At 39.4% G+C, this 19,885-nt stretch overlaps 1 protein-coding gene across 1 annotated transcript in view; it reads left to right on the forward strand.

Annotated features, from left to right (window-relative positions):
* Nucleotides 1-1,274: 1,274 nt before the first annotated feature.
* Nucleotides 1,275-19,885, forward strand: part of LOC107290209 (collagen alpha-1(XI) chain-like) — a 124,777-nt gene continuing 106,166 nt past the window's right edge. Inside the window, exon 1 of the mRNA XM_029284705.1 lies at nt 1,275-1,359. Coding sequence (XP_029140538.1) covers nt 1,275-1,359 — 85 coding nt within the window. The remainder of the gene's footprint in view (nt 1,360-19,885) is intronic.

Consider the following 19,885-nt stretch of genomic DNA (forward strand, 5'->3'; position numbering starts at 1 on the left):
ATGTGTTTTAAAGCATGACAAAATGAAATGAGAAAGGGAAGAGGATGATGAAGAAAAAAACCCCTTCACACGCACACACTCATGAATTTAGATTCTGGGGGTGCCAAATGGCAGAACACTCAAAGCCTTGGAGCAGCCTCCTTTCACCAAAGAGAGAAGCAAGGCTTGAAATGGGACACAGCAATTTTCCCGAGGCCATACGCTACAGGTAGTCCTCGACTTGCAACAGTTCACTTAGTGACCATTCAAAATTACAACGGCACTGAAAAAAAGTGACTTACGACTTTTGAAGCATCCCCATGATCATGTGATCAAACTTCGGATGCTTGGCAACTAGTTCATATCAGTGGTGGGATTCAAATATGTGAACAACCGGTTCTCTCTGTGGATGCCGCTTCCGGAAGTCCATTCTGGGCCTGGGCAACAAAAAAATTAGCTACCGGTTCTGCCGAGCTGGCTGAATCCCATCACTAGTTCCTATGTATGACTGTAGCTGTTTTCCCGAAGTCATGTGATAGATCCCCTTTGGTGACCTTCTGACCAGCGAGGTCAATGGGGAAGTCAGATTCACCATGGTACTAATTGACCGCAGCGATTCACTTAACAACTGTGATAGGAAAAGGCGTGAAATGGAGCAAACCTCATCTAACAAATGCCTCACTTGGCAACAGAAATGTTGGGTTCAAGTGTGGTCGTAAGTCGAGGACGACCTGTATCTGTGGAGCGGAGTAATCCGTTCTGCTGCCAGAGTTGCCTCATAGCCAGGGGTAGGCAACCTTGGCTCTTTTATGACTCATGGACTTCAACTCCCAGAATTCCTGAGCCAGCACGGCTGGCTCAGGAATTCTGGGAGTTGAAGTCCATGAGTCATAAAAGAGCCAAGGTTGCCTATCCCTGAACTAAGCCGACCGGGCGGGCGGGGGGGCTCCAGGGCTGCTACCAAGGGGTGTCGGGTCCGGGAAAGGCCGGAACCCGGGCTTCCAGAACAGGTCTGCATCTCCCTCGCCACAAGCTCGCCCCAGTCCAAGCAATGGGGCTCTGCAGGGCCCGTCCCCGTTTCCGGGAAGCCGCTTCGTCGTCTGCCCGGGGGCTGCCTGAGCGACTTGCCTGAGCGTGCGAGGGGGGGGGAGGGGGGGGAGGAGCAGGGCGGGGCCAGGCGGCTCTCTCGGCTCGCGCTGGCTGCCGGCCCCCCTGCTAGAGAGAGAGAGAGAGGGAGAGAGGGAGAGAGAGAGAGAGCGCGCAAGAGAGAGGCAGAGCCCAGGCGCCGATTGAGGATGGCGGGCAGCCCCGCGGGACTGCGGGGCCACCTGGTCTGCTTCCTGGCCCTCCTGTTGCGAGAACTTCCCCGGGCGAGGGCAGGTAACGCCGGCTGGGTGTCCGAAGGGGGGTCGGGGCGGGCAGGTCGGGGAGGGTGTGCTGTGGGACGGGAGCGACCGTCGAGCGCCCTCCAGACAGCGCCTAGCACAGAGGGCGGAGGCTTAGCGGGACTAAACAAACAGCGGCGGTTCCTTGGGCAGCCCAGATGTTTTGTTGGGGGGGGGCGAGGGGGGTGCTGCTGCTGCTGCTGCTGCTTAGAAGCGATTCTCGAACCTCGCGAGTGACCCTCCCTCGGTATTTAACCTCTCCTCTCCCCGCCCCGGCCAGCACCTGCTCCACAGGTGAAGTGCAAAGAGCCTTCCGAACTTCGTTCCCACGACAAGTTGAGAGCGACGAAATAAAACCGAACCTCACCCAGGTTCGCACAACTAACTCAGCCCGGCTTGTTAGGCGAGTGTTCTCTTGCAAAGAGGGGACGGGGTCGGAAGGAAGGAAGGAATGTAAAGCTTTCTGTTCACGGACCCGACTGAAGCGACGGAGTTGGAGGGTTTTTGGCGTTCCTCTCGCAAATTCATTGCGAGCCAAGAAGTAGCTGCTGCTGCTGCTGCTACTCTCAGGGGGTGTTTAACACGTCCGTGGCTTGTTTAGGACAAGGAAGGAGGCACCACCTGCTTTAGGAGCCGCCACGCTCAGTTATGCGCACCTTTGGCAGGTTTCTGTTACCAACCGTCCCCTTCAAAGGAAGCTCTGTCCCGGGGTGATAAAAAATAACAATAAAATCTTTTTTTCAAGTCAAGAGATATTGTTTATTAAGAGTCTAATGGTTTTTCAAACAATGAAAATGAGTGTGATTAAAGGATATTATTCTTAACACAAATGTCTCTGGGAACAGCTGGGAGTAATCACTGACTTTCAATTATAACTTCCTCCCACAGTTTTTAAGACGATGTTTCCTGGGAAGTGGGAGGAAGGATCACACAAACAAAATATGCAGTACTGTACCTCTTGTGGCGGCGATATTTTTTATTCATTTACAAAGTTATGTGGCATGTTGATTAATTGATACGGTTAAATTATAATGTAAACAATTGATAGTCCTAATATTGTAGTATCGCAATTTGCCAATGTCTACGGTTAAATTATAATGTAAACAATTGATAGTCCTAATATTGTAGTATCGCAATTTGCCAATGTCTACGGTTAAATTATAATGTAAACAATTGATAGTCCTAATATTGTAGTATCGCAATTTGCCAATGTCTACTCCATAAGATCACATATTGAAAACATGTTATCATATGTTACTCAGTCTGTGGTAAAGTAGTTTTTTCCCCCTTAACAGTTAATAGAAGAAATGGCAGTAGTCTATCACAAATAAAAAGTTGTCATCTTGCATATGCCAGTGTGTTTGTGATGGGGTTGGCTAGTAATTCTTTGTCTGTACTGTAAGCAACAAATGAGACCTGTCTCTGTGGGGTTTGTCCTGTTCCTGACGCCAACTTATCCATCTTCTAAAATATTCTGTTCATTATCTTCTCTCAGTCTTAGATTGTTTTGATACCATTTATCTCATTGGGCTAATTTAAGAACTTTCTCTCATCCTGGTGCTTTTGCTTTTCAGCAAATCTAGAGTTTCTCCATGATACAGTTCCCTTTTTACTGGTATTATAAAAGAATGTACAATTGGAGAATAAGTTTAAAATTAAGATATTATGTTGCAGACCCCGGTTTAAAAAACCACCCCCAGATTAAAACTTCTCTAAAATTATTTCTCAGAAGAAGGCAACTTCAGATAAAACCATTTCAGAAAAAAATATGTGTGAATTAACAATTACATATTTACCCAGAAGCAGAAACATCTTGGATGAAGTGTTAGATACGTCAGGCACATATGTCCCAGAAATTTAAAGAATCCTTTTATAAGGAGCTTTTATAGAATGACGTTGCTTCCCCATACCATACTTCTAATTGACTGCTATGAGCTATAAATTTGAAGACTGCTTTACATTATATTGTTTCCAAGCTACTGGTTCTTATAGTCCTATTTGTGGCACATTAAAGACATACTTAAAAACTGCTGTTTGTGCAGAAATATGCTTTGGAGAACTTTAAACAGGTATCTTGCAGTATTTTACTGGAGAGAACAGTGTTCCAAACTTCCAGTTCTCCAAACAAAAACTTGCAATTGATTACTATAACTTAAGAGTGTTCTGGTCTTAGAAATCCAAGAATCTTGGGGAAAGGGCATGGTTGGATGAAATGCCAATTGACCACGCCCTTTCCCCAAGATTCTTTCTTCGTTTAGTTTTCTGTACCTCCAGCAAAAGTAAAATTTCCTTCTGATGAAGCTCAGATACCAATGATTGCATGGACACGTTTTTGTAGCTTACTTGGCAAAAGTGTAGAAGACGTTTGCCTTAGTTGTCTTCTGTTTTTCTATCTTTACCTCCTGGTCTTGAAATTCCCAGGGACACCCTCCCATCCAATTACCAACCAGGGCTGACCCTGTTTAGCTTCTGAGATCAGCAAGCCTACTTAAATGCTATCTTCTCCAGAACTGGTACTGTACTCCATGGTTACTGAACCTGCTAAGTTCTTAAATTGCTGGTTGAAAGTTCCCCCAAACCTTTTGTTTCATTGCTTTTGTGGGTGTCCTTTTGACTGTTTAAGGATTTACACATAAACAGCTGAATTGGTTGAATTTCCATATGAAACTGTATTCTAGCAGAGTAAGTGTTTTTGTCTATTCCACAAATTGGCATTGTTTGTTGTACTTTGAAGAATAAAATTTATTGCTGGAAACCTTTGGTGGACTACAGCCCACTTCATCTGGAATTTATTATGCTATGACTTCTAGCACTTAATTCTCTTCCTCCTCCTGTCTCCATTTTTGGACCACCTTATCCTCTATGAGGCATTGCTATTACAAGTGAAGCAGGCACCATAGTTACTAGCAGCAGAATCTTCTTGATTAGGAAGAAGGGCAGGGGGCTATGCCCCCTGATGTGGCACTTCAAGCTTCAAGTCCTCAGTGAGTCCAAAACAGCATTGCCATCTCCCTGGGGGTTTGTTCCGGTGTTTCCTCCCTGCCAGTTAGTCATTCATTCCATCCATTCAGGCATATTTTTTGGATGAGGAATGATTATGGATGGGGACTGAGCTGCCAGTCTTTAGTCCTTAATAAACTGCTGTATTAAATTCCCCCTAAGGAAAATCTGAGAAAGGGATCTTTGCAATGAATCAGAAGCAAATAGTGGCTGAGCTCCTGTCCAGAAATGTTACTGTTCATTGAATAAAGAACTCCAAGGAGATAAAAGGGATGACTGATGACAGCAGCAAGCTGGGATCCAGTTTGATGGGACAATTATGCTGATGCAGCTCTACTAAAGCTGGATATATCGTCTTATAGAATGACACCCCCCTTCACCTCACCCCTGGCTTTGGCTATTCCCTGGAAACATCAGCTTAAATCTGTATTGTTTACAATAGCATCTGAAGAAAAGTCATAAGGGAATTGTTAGCCTGCCTAGTTTTAATCTGCTACTTAATTCTGTTGTAGTTCTAGCCTTCTGTAAGTTTATTTTAATTCATTGTTGTTTTTTCTCCTCCTTAAATGTGGTATCTGCTTTTTTCTTTCTTTCTGAGTTGCGTTTTTCTCTATTCCCATATCAGCTGCTTTTTTTGGAAAGGCAGTGAGAAACTATGGTTTCAGCAAAATACAGTAAATTGGTAACAGGGAACAAAGTTATAAAAATCTCATAGCCCTCCCTTAGATCTTACTTCCAGGTGGCTGATGAGAAGGCTTGCACAGAAGGGAAGTATAAAAGCAGATTTTTTTTTGTAGCTGCCCATGAAACTGTGGTAAATAATCCTACTGAGCATCCCAGTAAGATACCTGAACAGAACTTTTTAAAAATAGATGTATATGTGTGTGTATTCAATTTCACTATAATTTTCAGTGTAGCTATATCAACTGGATCTTTTTTCAAATAAGTATCAAATAAGATTGAAAAAAAATGCTGTATTGTTACAATGGCCCTCAAGAATGAATGCCTCCTATTATGGGTGTTTCTTTCCATCATGCTGCTTAAGAATACTCTCTTATGTTATTTCTCATTTTTTAAAACATTTTGCCAGGGTGGCTTATGTTAGCAACTCAGAAGCATTGACAATATAGAAAGGGGTAGATAATCTGTTGGCTTCTGGGTATTTATCTATAACTTCTGTGATTCCTGACCAAGTCTGGACTCTTTTGGACATTCAGTCTCTTCCTTAAAAATCTTGTGATCAGGAAACTGCAAAAGCGCAAATCAAATAAATGTGCACATTTTAACCTCTTCTTCTCATTGCTGAAAAGTTTAATTCTTTTTTATTGTCTGCTGTCTGTGCACACACCCATTCACAATGGGACATTCCTGGCAGGAATGTTTTTCAGGCAAGCTATTAAAACAACATCAATAACAACAAAAAATAGTTTGATTGAAAACAAATGAAATAGGGAGAGATGCCAACGCAGGCTCCCTGGTCTCTGTCGTTCTCTAATTTATTGCTTCCCCTTTCTCTCAGGATTCAAAAGGATTGTACCTTGCCAGCTGTTCCCTTCTTTAATCCAAAATTATCTAATCCTGGATCAGGTGCAAAACAATAGCTCAAGAAGAGAACATAGGATTAAGGGACAGACTGCCTCTGAGCATGTATTCAAGCCCAGAAATTATTTTTCAGCTCTGGAGCTGAAAATCAAATGCTATTGTAAACCTTAAAGATTAATTTATATCCTGTTTTCTGCATCACAAATCCTGATGAAAAACTCTGGAAAATTTTAAAGTTTAATTTACCCTTTATAAAGTTTCTTTCCCTCATGCTACCCAAGAACCATCTCTTATATTGTTTCTTATTTTTCAAACATTTTGCCATGTTGCTTGATTTTCAACTGCACATAAACAAGGAATATATTCCTTCTGGAAAAGAAAACACATATATTTTCTTTGTGGACCAGATTATGTTTGCTTGACACCTACTGCTTCTATTTTATGTTGAACTTTTTGGTTTCAGCAATAAGATTTGGAAGGGAGGAGCAAGTTCTTTGTTATTCAGCTGACACTACCAATCAATAAGAGGTTTTATAGCAAATCAGCCTCTTCTATCTCTCCATCCCTGTTTTAATCCATGGCATTCCCTATTTTGCTTGTTAAAAATGGAGATCTCATCCTCTAATAAATGTCTGGGCGGGAAGAGGCAGTGGGAGATGAAGAATGACTATAATGTCATTGAAGTTTGGATGGCTTGGTCCCAATCAGAATGGGACAATACCTCACACTCCATTCTCTTTATATTTAACCCAAAGCTAAGAGTATCAGTAGAACAGGGGCCTCAAACGCAGAAGCCCAAGGCACTTCTTCAACTTCATTCCAGGTTGCAGAGACTCGTTCAGGCATGATTGGGAGAAATACAAGAGGCCTTTCAGGCAGATGAACTCAATGTCTGCACCTGAAATGCCACAGGGGAAAGAGATGACAGCTAGCATGAGATATGCTTTGTGTATACATACACAAACCCAACATCAAATAATGGTCAAAATCAAAGTGCTATATCTTCATGTGCTCCTCTTTTTGTTCCCTGAGGGATGGCTCTCACCATCATTATTAATTCGGCTAATTGAGTAAACTTTGGTTGAAATGCTCATGGGTTTATGTGCTGTGTGAGCATAATAACTTTCACCAACTTAATATTTGGCTGGGCTTTAAGTCCCATCACTTCTAGCCAATATATTCAATGACATATAAGAATTGCAGACCAGGAAATACAGAGGGCATCGGTTTAATGAAGTGATATTATGCAAACACTATGCAGTAAATATCCAGTTCTCTGTATTTCAGTTTTGGAGTTCTCAGGTGCAACAGGAAAAAATTACTTGTCCCAAAGCAGGGGACAAAATCTACCATTTCAAACAATACAGATCATTGACATGATTTAGTGATTTGCATCATTATTTATTTAATGTGGTTTTTTTTGTGTCCATTGATTCAAATAATATAAAAAGATAATGTATGTACATTTGGATTTAATGACCATCCCCCAAATGGTCTGTTAAATGCAGGGTTTACTATATGGAGTTCTAAAGGAATGACTGCCAATGTTCAGATGTCACAACCCACCAGTTCAAAGAGCAATGCAGGGATGATTTAGTCTACTGCAGAGGTCTCCAACCTTGGTCACTTTATGACTTGTGGACTTCAACTCCCAGAATTCCTCAGCCAGCCATGCTGGCTGAGGAATTCTGGGAGTTGAAGTCCATAAGTCATAAAGTGGCCAAGGTTGGAGACCCCTGCTCTAATGAACTAGAACACTTCTAGCACAGGGTTGGGATGGGAGAGGACAGAAGATACATTGTCTTAGGTAACTTCAAAGATAGTTAAAAACCATCACCCATGATCCGCAGGATATCTTTTTAATTACACATTACAATTTCAGGGAAGCCTTATATTAAAAACTGAGATTTGGGAACAATCACAGCCTTTCAGTGCTTTTTATATGTTTGTGTGTATGTATGCTATTTTTACATTTACTTGCCTGAATGTTGCAATGAGACTTTGTATGGCCATCTGTTCCAATTAAGGTACATACTCTCAACCACACTCCTTTTTTTTTTTTTTACTGTGATCTATTTTTGGAGAAATAATCTGTCAATATGGTGAGCTCATCAGTTCAGAATGAATTAAGTGATACGATCTCTGATTTAAGGTTTATAGAATGCAGTGTCTGTTCCCTCCAACATAAAAATGCAGATTGGTTAAACTGCCTATTTTTTTTTTTAAAAAAAGATCCATGATAATATTATTGTGGTAACTTCCTGTTTGGTTCGCTGTGTGCATTTGGCTTTTGGTTCTCCATAACTGAATCTTTATGAAAGCAAAAAAAAAAAAGTATTGTTCTTCCAACTCATGAGTTATTAATAGTGGACTCCTAACCAAAGAATCCACAAATGTCTCTAAGAAAGGAATGAACTAATCTTTCATATGATTGTTGCTAATCCACATGGATTAGCAGGATTGCTGGAGAGGGGGAAAGGAATTATTATGTTTCCTTAATATTTTATAGAGCATTTATAATTCGCTTTCAGGTGCAGAAGAATTGGCAACACATGGAATATGAAGTACAGTACCATCAGTTCAATTTTTGCAACCTCTGGATCTCCCAAGGTTACACTATTGAAATTTGCTATCAAATCATATTAGACAATGTCAGTATAATTTCCCATTGATTTTAAATGGGTATTAAAGGAAAATAAGTGCACTAACACAGTATGTGTTAGTAAAGCTTTAAGGGGAGGGAGGGCTGAAGGGGAGGGCTAGAACACCCCCCATCCCCTTTCTTCTCCTCTTGTGACTTCATAGCATCGGTGTTATACTCACTCCTGTTCTTGGCAGCCAATTAAAAAAATGCAGCCCTGATTGCAAAAAAGATGGCTTGCCTTTGGCTTTAAGGTTAGTTTGCAACATATTAAAAACAATACAATAGCGCTGACAGCAATTACAAATCAAGCAGCAACAAACCAGTATTTAACAATGAAAGCAATAAAGGAAATTTTTTCCAAAAACAATTTCCTAAAAAAGCCTGGAAGAATAAAAACACACCCACTTATTAAATTTTTGCTTCAGAAAGATTTGCCCAAGTCAAGTACAATAGGATAGAGTTTCTGATAATTGAGGCAGCTTTTTATTTATCTTTAGCAGGGGAGGGCACTGTTCTTGCTTTTAGAAGAAAATCTTTAAATGATTTTCAAAATCTGGTTAGTGGTTCATATTATCATTGGAGTTCCTGGGGTTAAAATGTTCAGCTGTTCAGTTTTTTAAGGGCTTCAGTTTTTTATTCTGGTTTTTTTTTACAGAAAGACCTTATTGTGCAATCTCTGTGAGTGTGTGAGATTATTTTATCAAGGATTAACATTGTGACAACATGATCCTGAAGAGTTCTCAGAAGCTGTAAAAAGGGGTTGGAAGCCAAGAAAATTCATTCTATGGATTTTCTGCTTTAGAAGATAACTGTTGCACAGCACAGAAAAGTTGATAGAAGCACTTTCCTATATTAGATGTGGAAAGTTGATAGAAAGTGCTATCAGTGAAGTGCTTTGTGTTCTGGGAGCTGTGCAGATTTTACTCCCTGCAAATTCAGTGTGAATTCAATTTATCTCATCTAGGTGTTTCTTGTTGCTTTAGAGTTGCATCTGGCAGTTCCATTGCAAACAGATCATCAGATGAATGGGCACAGAATCTTCTTCTGACTGATGGCCCTGTTGGTGAAAGCAGTCAGATCAAGCAAAATAAAATAAAAAAACATCCCACTGTTTTGTCTTCAGAAGCTGGGGAGGAGACCTTTGTATAGGCCTATTATATAATAGACAAAGTTTCTGATATGTAATATTGCAGAGTAATGATATGTAATGTTATCTAATAGGAATAATTCTGCAGGCTCGCCAATTGTATTGGAAAGCATTAGCAAAGATCTGTATAGTGATAGGGGAAGAAGCCAGGGGACTGTTGCTCAGATTCATTCATTTATATACAGCACAAATTAAAATAGGAATGTTATTGCACTTCAACTCTGAGATCATTATGAGTCATGGAAAGAAATCTGGAAGCCTTCAAATTGTATAAAAGGAATTTGATGTAGAATTTAACATCTTGAATATGTTTGTTTTCAATTAAATAAAGCAAATTTCTAGCTGTTTTGATTGTAAAGAAAAGTTTGCAAATACATAGGCAGCAGTTCCTAAAGGCCCCAGAACTGGAGAAGGGAAGAAGAGAAAAAATGAGAGTATGAAGGGATTCTGGTGAGATTGATTAATTGTGCCCTCAAGTTTTTTTTAAACTCCTAGTGACCACATAGGTACATTTTTTTCACCTCCTCTCTGATGAGAACTAATGGGGAAAGTAAACTGGGAAATCAAAGTTCATTTCATTTCTGAGCTCTGATGTAGTTTCTTTGCTATAAGCAGACTATTTTCTGTCAGTCTGTCTTGCCACATCTGTAAATGATAGCAGTAGTAGAGATTGTATGCATGCAAGGTTATTATGAAACAATAAGGATTTATAGCCAATCTTTCCTCCAAAGAACTCAAGGTGCTGCATGATTAACCTTGCTTCTCTTTAATCTAACAAGAACCCTATTAAGTCAGGCTGAGGAGTAATGCCTGGTCCAAGGCCAAGACTATTTTGTGAGGAAAATTAAACCGTGCTTTCCCTTGTCCTATTAGTGCAACTGTTTGTGCCACATTATTATTTAATTGGTTTGCTTTGTTTCTGCTAGGAGAAGTATTTTGGCCCTTCAGCATGGCATGATTGACTTTCATGGGAGGATATGTTTTTCACATTTGCAAGCCTCTTATGTCTGGATTGTTCCTCAAATTTTAACAACTGCAGAAAATTAACTTCTCTCCAAAATCTTTAAAATGTTTCAGACCTTAGTGCTGGCAGAGGACTTGTCTGAAATATCAGCTGAGATTTAATCTGAGCAGGGTTCTTTTGAAGGGACAAATTATTAAGTACTCAGTTCATTAACATTTCCTTTACCATCCCCTATTAGCACTGTTTTCCTGGCTCCTCTGTTTCATCATCCAGCTGTTTCCTCTTCTATATTTTTTTCCCATTGTTACCAACATTTCAGTCATTTGGGAAAGAGAAGAAATATACATTAGGAAAAATGTAGGGTAGTATATTGCACGGCTGACTCCCTTTTCTCTTCCTCTACCCCCTCTTCTTCTTTTGTCCTTGGAATATATTTCTATGTTTTGTTTTGGTTCATTGTATACAAAGCTGTGGTCAAGAACAAGGGTTGGGCAAGTAGCTTGGAATCAAGAATTTACACAGCTGTTTGCCTTCTGTTATTTGGCCTAATTCTGGAATAGCTATTACTAATAAACAGCCTTCAGCTGCAACTTTCTCTGAATATGAAGTAATTAGGACATCAAGCCATATGTTCTAGCTGCATTTTCATGCCACATGGGATAACAAGGCAGGCATATCCTGGTAAGCCAGACTGTAAATTTAACATGACAATATCATTTCTGGCCTAAACTGCTCAGATCACTGGCTTAAGATAACCTGTACAAAAATGTTTGGACTGAGGGCTAGACTCGGCATTAAATAACATCTGTCAGGCATGAAAAAGCAGGTCCACATGTGAAGGTCTAGTTAAACTGATTTATTGCTAAAAACCTATGCATAGGAATCTTCTCAAGTAACAGACCTGCTTGGAGGGTCAATGGAATTCAAGGCAGGTTGGACTTAGTTCGCTTGTGGCTATGTAAGGATTATAGGCTGATCCCTCTTTTAACTCTGCTACAGATTCTACTACTCCTTCTCTTACAACATCCCAGTTATGAACTCCAGAAGTTTAGTAGGGTCAGGGAAAATGTAATTTAATATGATTCTTAAATATATTTAAAACAAATAAATATAATTATTTGCTGCATATTTAATGCATTTTTGCTTTAATCACATTAAAATGCAATTTGTTGATAACTTTTGTGAGGCTGTGGAGGCTAAAGTTAGATAGAGGAAAGGTTAAAATGTAATTATGCTCTTCTCTGTAACAGCAGATCTTTCAAAAAAATTGTTGGCATACCAGGAAGTTCAGGGGACTGAATTTGGAGTATCTCACCTGTGAGCTATATGCTTTGCAATATTTTCTTCCAATTATCTACCACTTGAAATTAAGTCATGAAGTGATCTGAATATAAAACTCTGGTGGAGGGAAGACACATTTTGTAGTTCTAAGACATGGTGAAATATTTTGTATTTGAAAAATGCTAATGTGACTTTCATACTTTATCACACTGAAATACCTGCCTACGTCGTTCTCCCAAACATCTGCAGAAGACAAATCAACTCTCTCTGTCAGGATTCCACCTGCTCCAGACTTAGTAATGATTCCCATGGGCTGTACTGCATGTGGTTCAGCACCATGGACAGGTCATCTGGGAGGTCACCTGTACTTCAGGACCACAGTTCAATGCTGTATATTGTATAACAATAGGTGGTGCTTTCAGCTTTGTCATCGTTGGCTCAGGGTTGCCCTGGAATTTCTCATTTACAGCTGGGAATGGAAAATCCAGATTTTGGCAGGTAGCATCGATGAGTCAAGGGTGATATACTCCCAGCTGTGAACATCTGGCAGGCAAGTGGTTTGGCTGGAACTCTATGGCCCATACATCCAGTGGCGGAAGGCCTGGCTGCTTGGCTGCTTTTTCCTGCTTCTTTTTCAATAAATCAGTTGATACCCTGACTGGCAATTAGTATCCTAATAGACCCTGAAGCAAAGCACTTGGCATTCCTTGCCTGGGCTAGGAATCTACCAAAAAATCATCTATACATTACAAGCTGTACATGAATTTTATCAGCTGAATTTTGTTTAAGTGCCTGCAAACTCTGCTCTGTTATATTCGACTTTTGCTTCTTGGTTTAGATGGTGGGGAGGGAGGGAAGAATGAAAGTAAAATTCCTGGAAGAGGAATTAGGAGAGATGATTTAAAGCTTAATGCAGCTCAAAAGAGACAGCAAGATTTCTTCCATTTACCTACCTGGTTTGATAGCCAAGTGGCTCTTTTCATTTTGAACTCCAAGCAGAAACCAGCTATTCTGTATAAAAAGGAAACAAGAAGAGACTCTACTATTGTACTGTTACACATTGGATATTTATTTTTGCTACTTTTTAAAGGCAAAATAAAGTACTAATAGCTTCAATTGTGAAAATGGTCAAAAGCAGACTGGGACACTCAAAGATATTGCTATAAAATCCACCTCTCTCTCCTTCTCCTTCCCCTATTATCTAAGTACATTAAGGAGTCAGCTTCTGTATCTAGGAGGTGCAATGTACAAACAACCTGATAGTGGTATCTGCTCCCATCTTCTGATTTCTCTGTATGGCTGGGATCTATTCCACTGCAAAGCTGGCATGGAAGTGGGAACTGAAACATGGGTTTTGTTACTTTCATTCCAGTTTAGTTTTAACTGAGATTTGGCAGTGTATGCCCAAGCTTGACTACTTCATGTGGTTTTATGCCTCTTCATTTTAATAAAGTCCCCCCCACAACCATTTGTGAATATGTTAAAGAGAAAATTATGTGAGAATGACCCTCCTCCTTGGCTTTTCACAGAGGAAGCTTAAATTATGCTGACCATATAAAGTAGCATTACCCAGGAGTAAACAGGTTTACCAATGAGAAGGAGGCTCTGTCTTGAAGCGTGATTTTCATTACTGCTTTTGTTTTGCCCTCCTATTCTTCTGAACCAGCACATTCAGTTCCCAAGAACGAGATCTTGCCTTTATGGGGTGGGACCTGGGCCTGACTCAACCTGGGTCAGAACAGGTCATGTCTGGAACCTAAAAACTCCAGAGACCACCCACAGTGCATTTTTCCAAGTCATTTGTGGCTCAGCATTTCCTACTCTGCTCCCAAGTCACAGCTTTATGAATAAATCTCTCCTCCTCTATCTTCCAGCCTTTTTATTTGGACCCATATGCTGTTAGCTTAACCCAGCTCCTTCTCCCTCCTCCATCATTTAACCAACATCAGGGTCAAACTACAGATGGTACCAAAAGATCTGTGATTAGATCTTCCAAGAAAGATCTCTCCCCCCCCATGTTCGCACGTGCACACTCACACAAACACATACAGCATAGCATTGAGTATAATGGAGAGGAAACAGTGCTATGCTTTTTCTCCCATATACACATCCCTTTCCTGATTAAGTTCTGTTCCCCCTATTGCCCTACAGAGGGGATATGACAGGCACTGAGATCTTATTTTCCTTTTTCTGGTCAGTCTGATAGCAGCCTTGTGGAACAAATGTGATGAAGGAAATGACAATGTTATGTTTCTCTGTGCGTGCAATTAAATCACCTTTCTCTTCTGCCATGGTCCTGATCTAAATTTTCCATTTTCCCAGTGGCTGTTTTTTTTCTAGCTTTTTTCTCCCCTCCTTTAATTATCTGGAGAGTTAATCTCCTGTGATACACAACTCCAAATGAAATCTTCATTGAGCAGCAGGTCGAATTCTTTTCTATTTCATCTTCCATAGTCAAGAATTAGATGCTACTCTCCCCCCCTTCTGAGGAATTTCCTTGTGATGAATTTTTTGTACTTCTGCAAATCTGAATATTCTTCCTTACTGTGTGTACTGTATATTTTGCTATTTTGAGTAGCTCAGGTTTAATGCTCAAAGAATGCATTCGCACTGGGTTGAATTTGTCCTTTGCCCTTCTTTCGAGGATCTCAGAGTTGCATTGACATGGTTAATTCCTCACTGATGAAGCTACAGCATTTACCTAGGGCGGGAATGTGATGCTTGATTTCTTGAATCCATACCAAGTATAATTTCTGGCTCTCTAGCAATTCCCATAATTTTGAGGATATAGTATTCCTTCGCAAAGGACTGCACGTCTTACATTCAAACATTTTGAATGTATGCTTCTTACATCTCAATTTAATAAGGCTGTGAGATAGCAAAAATTCCATACATGCAGAAAATTGCTATAGTCACAATAGATAATAGTGGGCTCAATGAACAGATTCTGAGCAAATTGAAGGCAACTTTCTACATTCCTAGTAACCACTGCTGTTTTTATTTATGTGGCAATATTTCATTCCTTTTCCCCCCCATTTCTGTGCATCCTTTTCTCAAGGGCTTTTGTAATATCTTATTTTTCAACAATTCTGCAAGTCAGTTCTTACTGCACAGAGAAATATCTCTTTGTCTTACACGTTCTGCTGATATTGCAGTTGTAACACTAAAATAGCTTAAAAGTGCTTCACATACATGATCATCCTGATTGTTAGCCACTATGTCACATCAACCCTCAATATATTTCCCAATATATATTTTCAGAACTTGTTACTATACCACATATAACTCTTGGTTGCAACCTTGTGGGTCTCTTATTCGTTGAAAAGAAGCTTAATTTGCTGCAGACCAATGTATGAGCAGTTACTGGATCTGTATTCTAATCGTCTAGAGCAATCCAAACTCTATAAATGAAATAATATAATTAAAATCAAGACTAAATCAGAATAAATTTAATTAACAGTTAAAAGCTTAGTGAAAAAAATGGGGTTTGACCATTTTCTTAAATACTATGTAAATTGGGGCCAGACATACCTAGACAGATTGCATTTATAGATTGGGGGCCTCAAAAGAGAAAGACCTATCCTGCATTCTCTTATGTGTGAACTTCTGGCAGCAAGTGTGTCTGTGTCTGTGTCTCTGTATGTATGTGTATTTAAAAATGCCTTTCCTGTAGATCTAAGTATGTTGAATAATCAAGATGAGAAGTACCAAAGATGTGAATTGCCATTATTATGTTAGACTATACTTCAGATAGGGTCTCCAAGAGATTCAGAAGAACTTGTAATTATGCAACTTCCAAATACTGTAAACATGTATGTACAAGACAAGATTTTAACATTATTCTGAAAAGCATTTAGTATCAAGAGTAGTTGGAATGGTAGTTACATTGCATCTTAACTCCCCCCCCCATTAGACAGCTAGTTACTAATCAGTAGATGGGTGGTTGTAGTAAATCAGTATTTACTGCACATCAGATTTGATCAGCCAAGCCTGATTGCAATGGACTGCAAGTATCGTGAATGGATCGGTTCTTGAATGGATCTTTTCTTCCTTGTGGAGATGTTCAAACTGTGCACAGCAGAGCTTCTTATGTATATATGTGTATAACAATAAATTGACCTGGTGAGTGCTGATTGCATCTGCTGGTTGTCTATTTGACTTCCATATATTTAGAGACTTTTATGTACAACCACTTAGATATGTAAACTAGATAAGTAAACATGAACACACACAGGGAATCAATTGTGCTATCTGTGCAATGACTTATACATATAGAGTTAAGTTCCTGATGGAGATGAAAACTTGCATGGATGGAGGTCATAGGGAAGGAAAGGCCACACAGTTGTGTGGTTTATTTAGTATTCTTTCAGCATGCAGTCCATGTCAAAGGCTTCCTAATTTCTGCCCTTCAAATACTAACTATTGTTCCAGTTCTCTAAAAGCCTGCTTCCTCAGCCTTTCAATCTGTCAGGCTTCACAGCAGGACACAGCAGGAAATCTCAGCTCTTCACACATTTTACCCTTGTTCTGCAATTGGCTTAACTTGGTGGACAGGTCTCACACACAGCTGTGTAAAATTAAGCTCTTTAGCAAAAATGAAGCTAGATGCACGCAGATGTTTTGCCCTATGCAGTGCAAAGATGTGCAATCATTTATAGCTGTCTATACTCCGGAGTTAATATCTAGACTTTTTCTTCCCACCTTTCCAAATTAATGGTTTCCAAGTAATTATCTTGATGGTCAAAAGTAGCTCAGACATATTTATTTATATGTCTGTCTTCATATTTATATGACTGTCTTCTCTATCCTGGGAACAGCTGGTTGTTACCTAGCTAGATTCAGCCAATAAAGAACACAAAGAAATGCAAATTTCTGAAATATTTTTCACCAAATATAAATTGATCTATATCTGTATGATATGCAGTAATTACAACAGATGTTTGTTCTTTTTTGTGTTCTAGAATTGGATTTTTTTTAAAAAAAAGTTTAGAATTCCTAAACTTCTCAAAAAGCATGTGCAATCTATTCAGGATGAAAACAACTTGGTATTTGTGGTTTCAGTTTCCCACTAGTAATCTCCAAATACGCCTTATTTAAATGGCAGTTTCTTCTGTTATGTTATTTCTCTTATATGCATTTTTTCCCTCATATGTGACCATTTCTCTCAGTGTTTTGGCGTGCATTTGGATGAGAAATGGCGCAATCTAAGTAGAGCACTCTTACATCTTTAATATGACATCATCCTCAATGTGAGAAACTGAAAAAAATGTGCTTTTAAGATTGAAGATGTTCTTGCCACCGGAATCTATAAACACTTGTCTTTCATGACATGTTGCTTCTGTGAACATACTTCCTGGAAAGCTCATCTATCCTTTTAGATTTGCTCCTCTTTAGCTTCTGATGTGAATTGTGCAACTCTTGTTGAGATGGAAAATAAATTCTCTTCACCTCTCTGTGCTTGGAACACTGACACATAATCCCTCTATCTCCATTTATTTACCCATTAGTAGAGTCAAACCACATTAAGGATTAATTTGGCATGCATGAAAGATTCAGGCAGAATTCCATTTTGACTTCACTTTGTTGGCTCAAGCAATGGATTTCTGTGGGAAATCTATCTGCCTAGTCAGATTTTGGTTAGAAACATCAACACTGTCATTTTTTTTTCAATATTTCTATGGGTTTGTTTGAACCATCTCTTGCTCCTAAATTGCCCTCTGCATGTGTGATTCATACACAGTCTCCCAAATAATGGTTTCTGTACCCTCAATGCTGAAGAAACAGGATTTTGCTCATGCTAGGTTGCCAGGATCAGTGGACATACTGTTAATATAGCACACCATTTTGATTTTTATTTCTATTTTTTAGGATAGTAGTTGTCTCTCATCTACTATTGTGATATCTGCAAGTTCCTTCTATTTTGTCATCCAAATCATTAATCATTAATAAAAGCTTTGAAGAGTACAGGAGGCCCAAGGCTGAATCTTATTGCATCTTGTATGGTATTTCATTTTAATTAGATGAATGAAAATTGATGAGCACACTTTGAATAAGATTTGTAGGTTGATAATTGTACTAATAGGATGGTGGTAGTAGTAGTAGTAGTAGTAGTAGTAGTAGTAGTAGTAGTAGGATGGGCTCAAAGGCACAATAGTTAAGTAACTTGCTGATCAAGAAGTCATGGGATACTTTGTCAAATGTTTGCTGAAATAAAGATATATTTTGCCTTAAGGGAGTTATCAATAAAATAATGAATTTAATCTGGCAAGACCTGTTCTTAACAAATCCACACAAATTCTGGTAATTACCACACCATTTTCAAGATGTTTTCAGATTTATCTCTGATCAATAAAGAGATTAAGCTCACCGTATTTATTTCCCATATTCTGAGTATTAGAGATTTCACAAGGCCATGAATTTAATGAACTAATGTTCTTCCTGATTTTTCATTAAGGAGAATAATAGACTCCATTAGAGAAGCACACATCTCTTTCTACAGTGCACAAATATTTATTTAAAGTCATTAGTTCAGGGTTTGCATCTCCAGTGCTCATAGAACTTAGCTTAAAGCTTCAGTCATGGTTCAGCTAATACATGTTTCTCCATTGCTGCCTCTGTGGATCATACGTGCTTCCATATAGAGCTTAGAATTTCAAAGTTTTCTAGGGTTTCCATAATTGTTTGGCAGGAGGTTTCCCTATCAGTATGTATTCTGTGACTAAGCTGTTTGTCTGTGACTCCCACAATTTTAGCATAAATTAATTTTGATAATAGTCCACTCTTTTTCAGAACTCCATTGAGTTCAGGGCACTTGGCTTCAGGTCACAGGACTTTAACCTTTGACATTATGACCCAAAGGGCCTTGTTTTTCAAGTATCAACATTGTTGGAGCAGCTACAGATGGGGTATCTCCAGTACACTTTTCAGGTACAAATGCAAGCCAGCTTTTTTAGACCAGGTAAAGAAACAGTCACCATAAAGATTTCTGAAATGCTACCTAATTGTAGGATATATTAACAGAATCTTGAATGTATGCTCATAACCTTCACTGCTCAGTTTTAAAAGCAACAAGACTGTTTAGAGCAGACATGTCAAACTCGTGACATCGCGCAATGTATCGGGATGGTTTTGCCATTGCCGGCAATGGGGTGGGCGTGGCTTCCATGTGATGCATCTGGCCCATGGGCTGGCAGTTTGACACCCCTGGTTTAGAGTCTCTTTCTTTCTCATACTTTCAACTTTATTGAAGCTGAGCAATCATTTCAAGGCCAGAGCTAAATTCCTGCATCAAATAATCTATGTATTGGTAGTTGATCTCAAACAATCTCCCCAGAGATGTGTCCTCCCAGATGAAACCATGTTCAGAGGACTTGCTTCTGAGCTTCCTGCATGTAGAGTGGTTGATCCAGCCATGAATGTTTCAGTTGGAAGGCATCAAAAACCTTTTGAGACTATGTTTATGATAAAACTGTCCAGGTTATACTGAGCAATTCCATCATAGTCTAATGAATCATCAAGGTAATGATTTTTATGCATCGCATCCCTATTCGAAAAAGGGCATTAATATGTCAGTCTTCATCCTGGCAATCCCTTTTCCACAAAATTGCAATATTCTCATTCAGGGAAGCCATATTAGAAAAGCCCTCCATGAATAGAAACAACATCCGTTGGTCTTTGAGGTAGTTGAGTCAAGAAACCAAAACCATGAGTACAAATACTACCTTTATTGTTGTTGTTGTTGTTTGTCCATCGATTTCGATGAAGACCTTGACATCTTGTGGATTGTGGGCCATCAACGGTGTGTCCGTAGATGGCTGATGAGACCGATGTTAGCACGGAATGTTCTGCCACATACTGAACAGAGAAATGTGGACACTGTTGCTTCAGCATTTGCAGCTCTGGCTTTACGGAGTGCTCGCTTCTCTTGTGCCAAGATTGTCCTC

This window comes from Protobothrops mucrosquamatus, unplaced genomic scaffold (assembly GCF_001527695.2).
Source record: "Protobothrops mucrosquamatus isolate PMUCROS unplaced genomic scaffold, P.Mucros_1.0 scaffold857, whole genome shotgun sequence".
NCBI lineage: Eukaryota > Metazoa > Chordata > Lepidosauria > Squamata > Viperidae > Protobothrops > Protobothrops mucrosquamatus.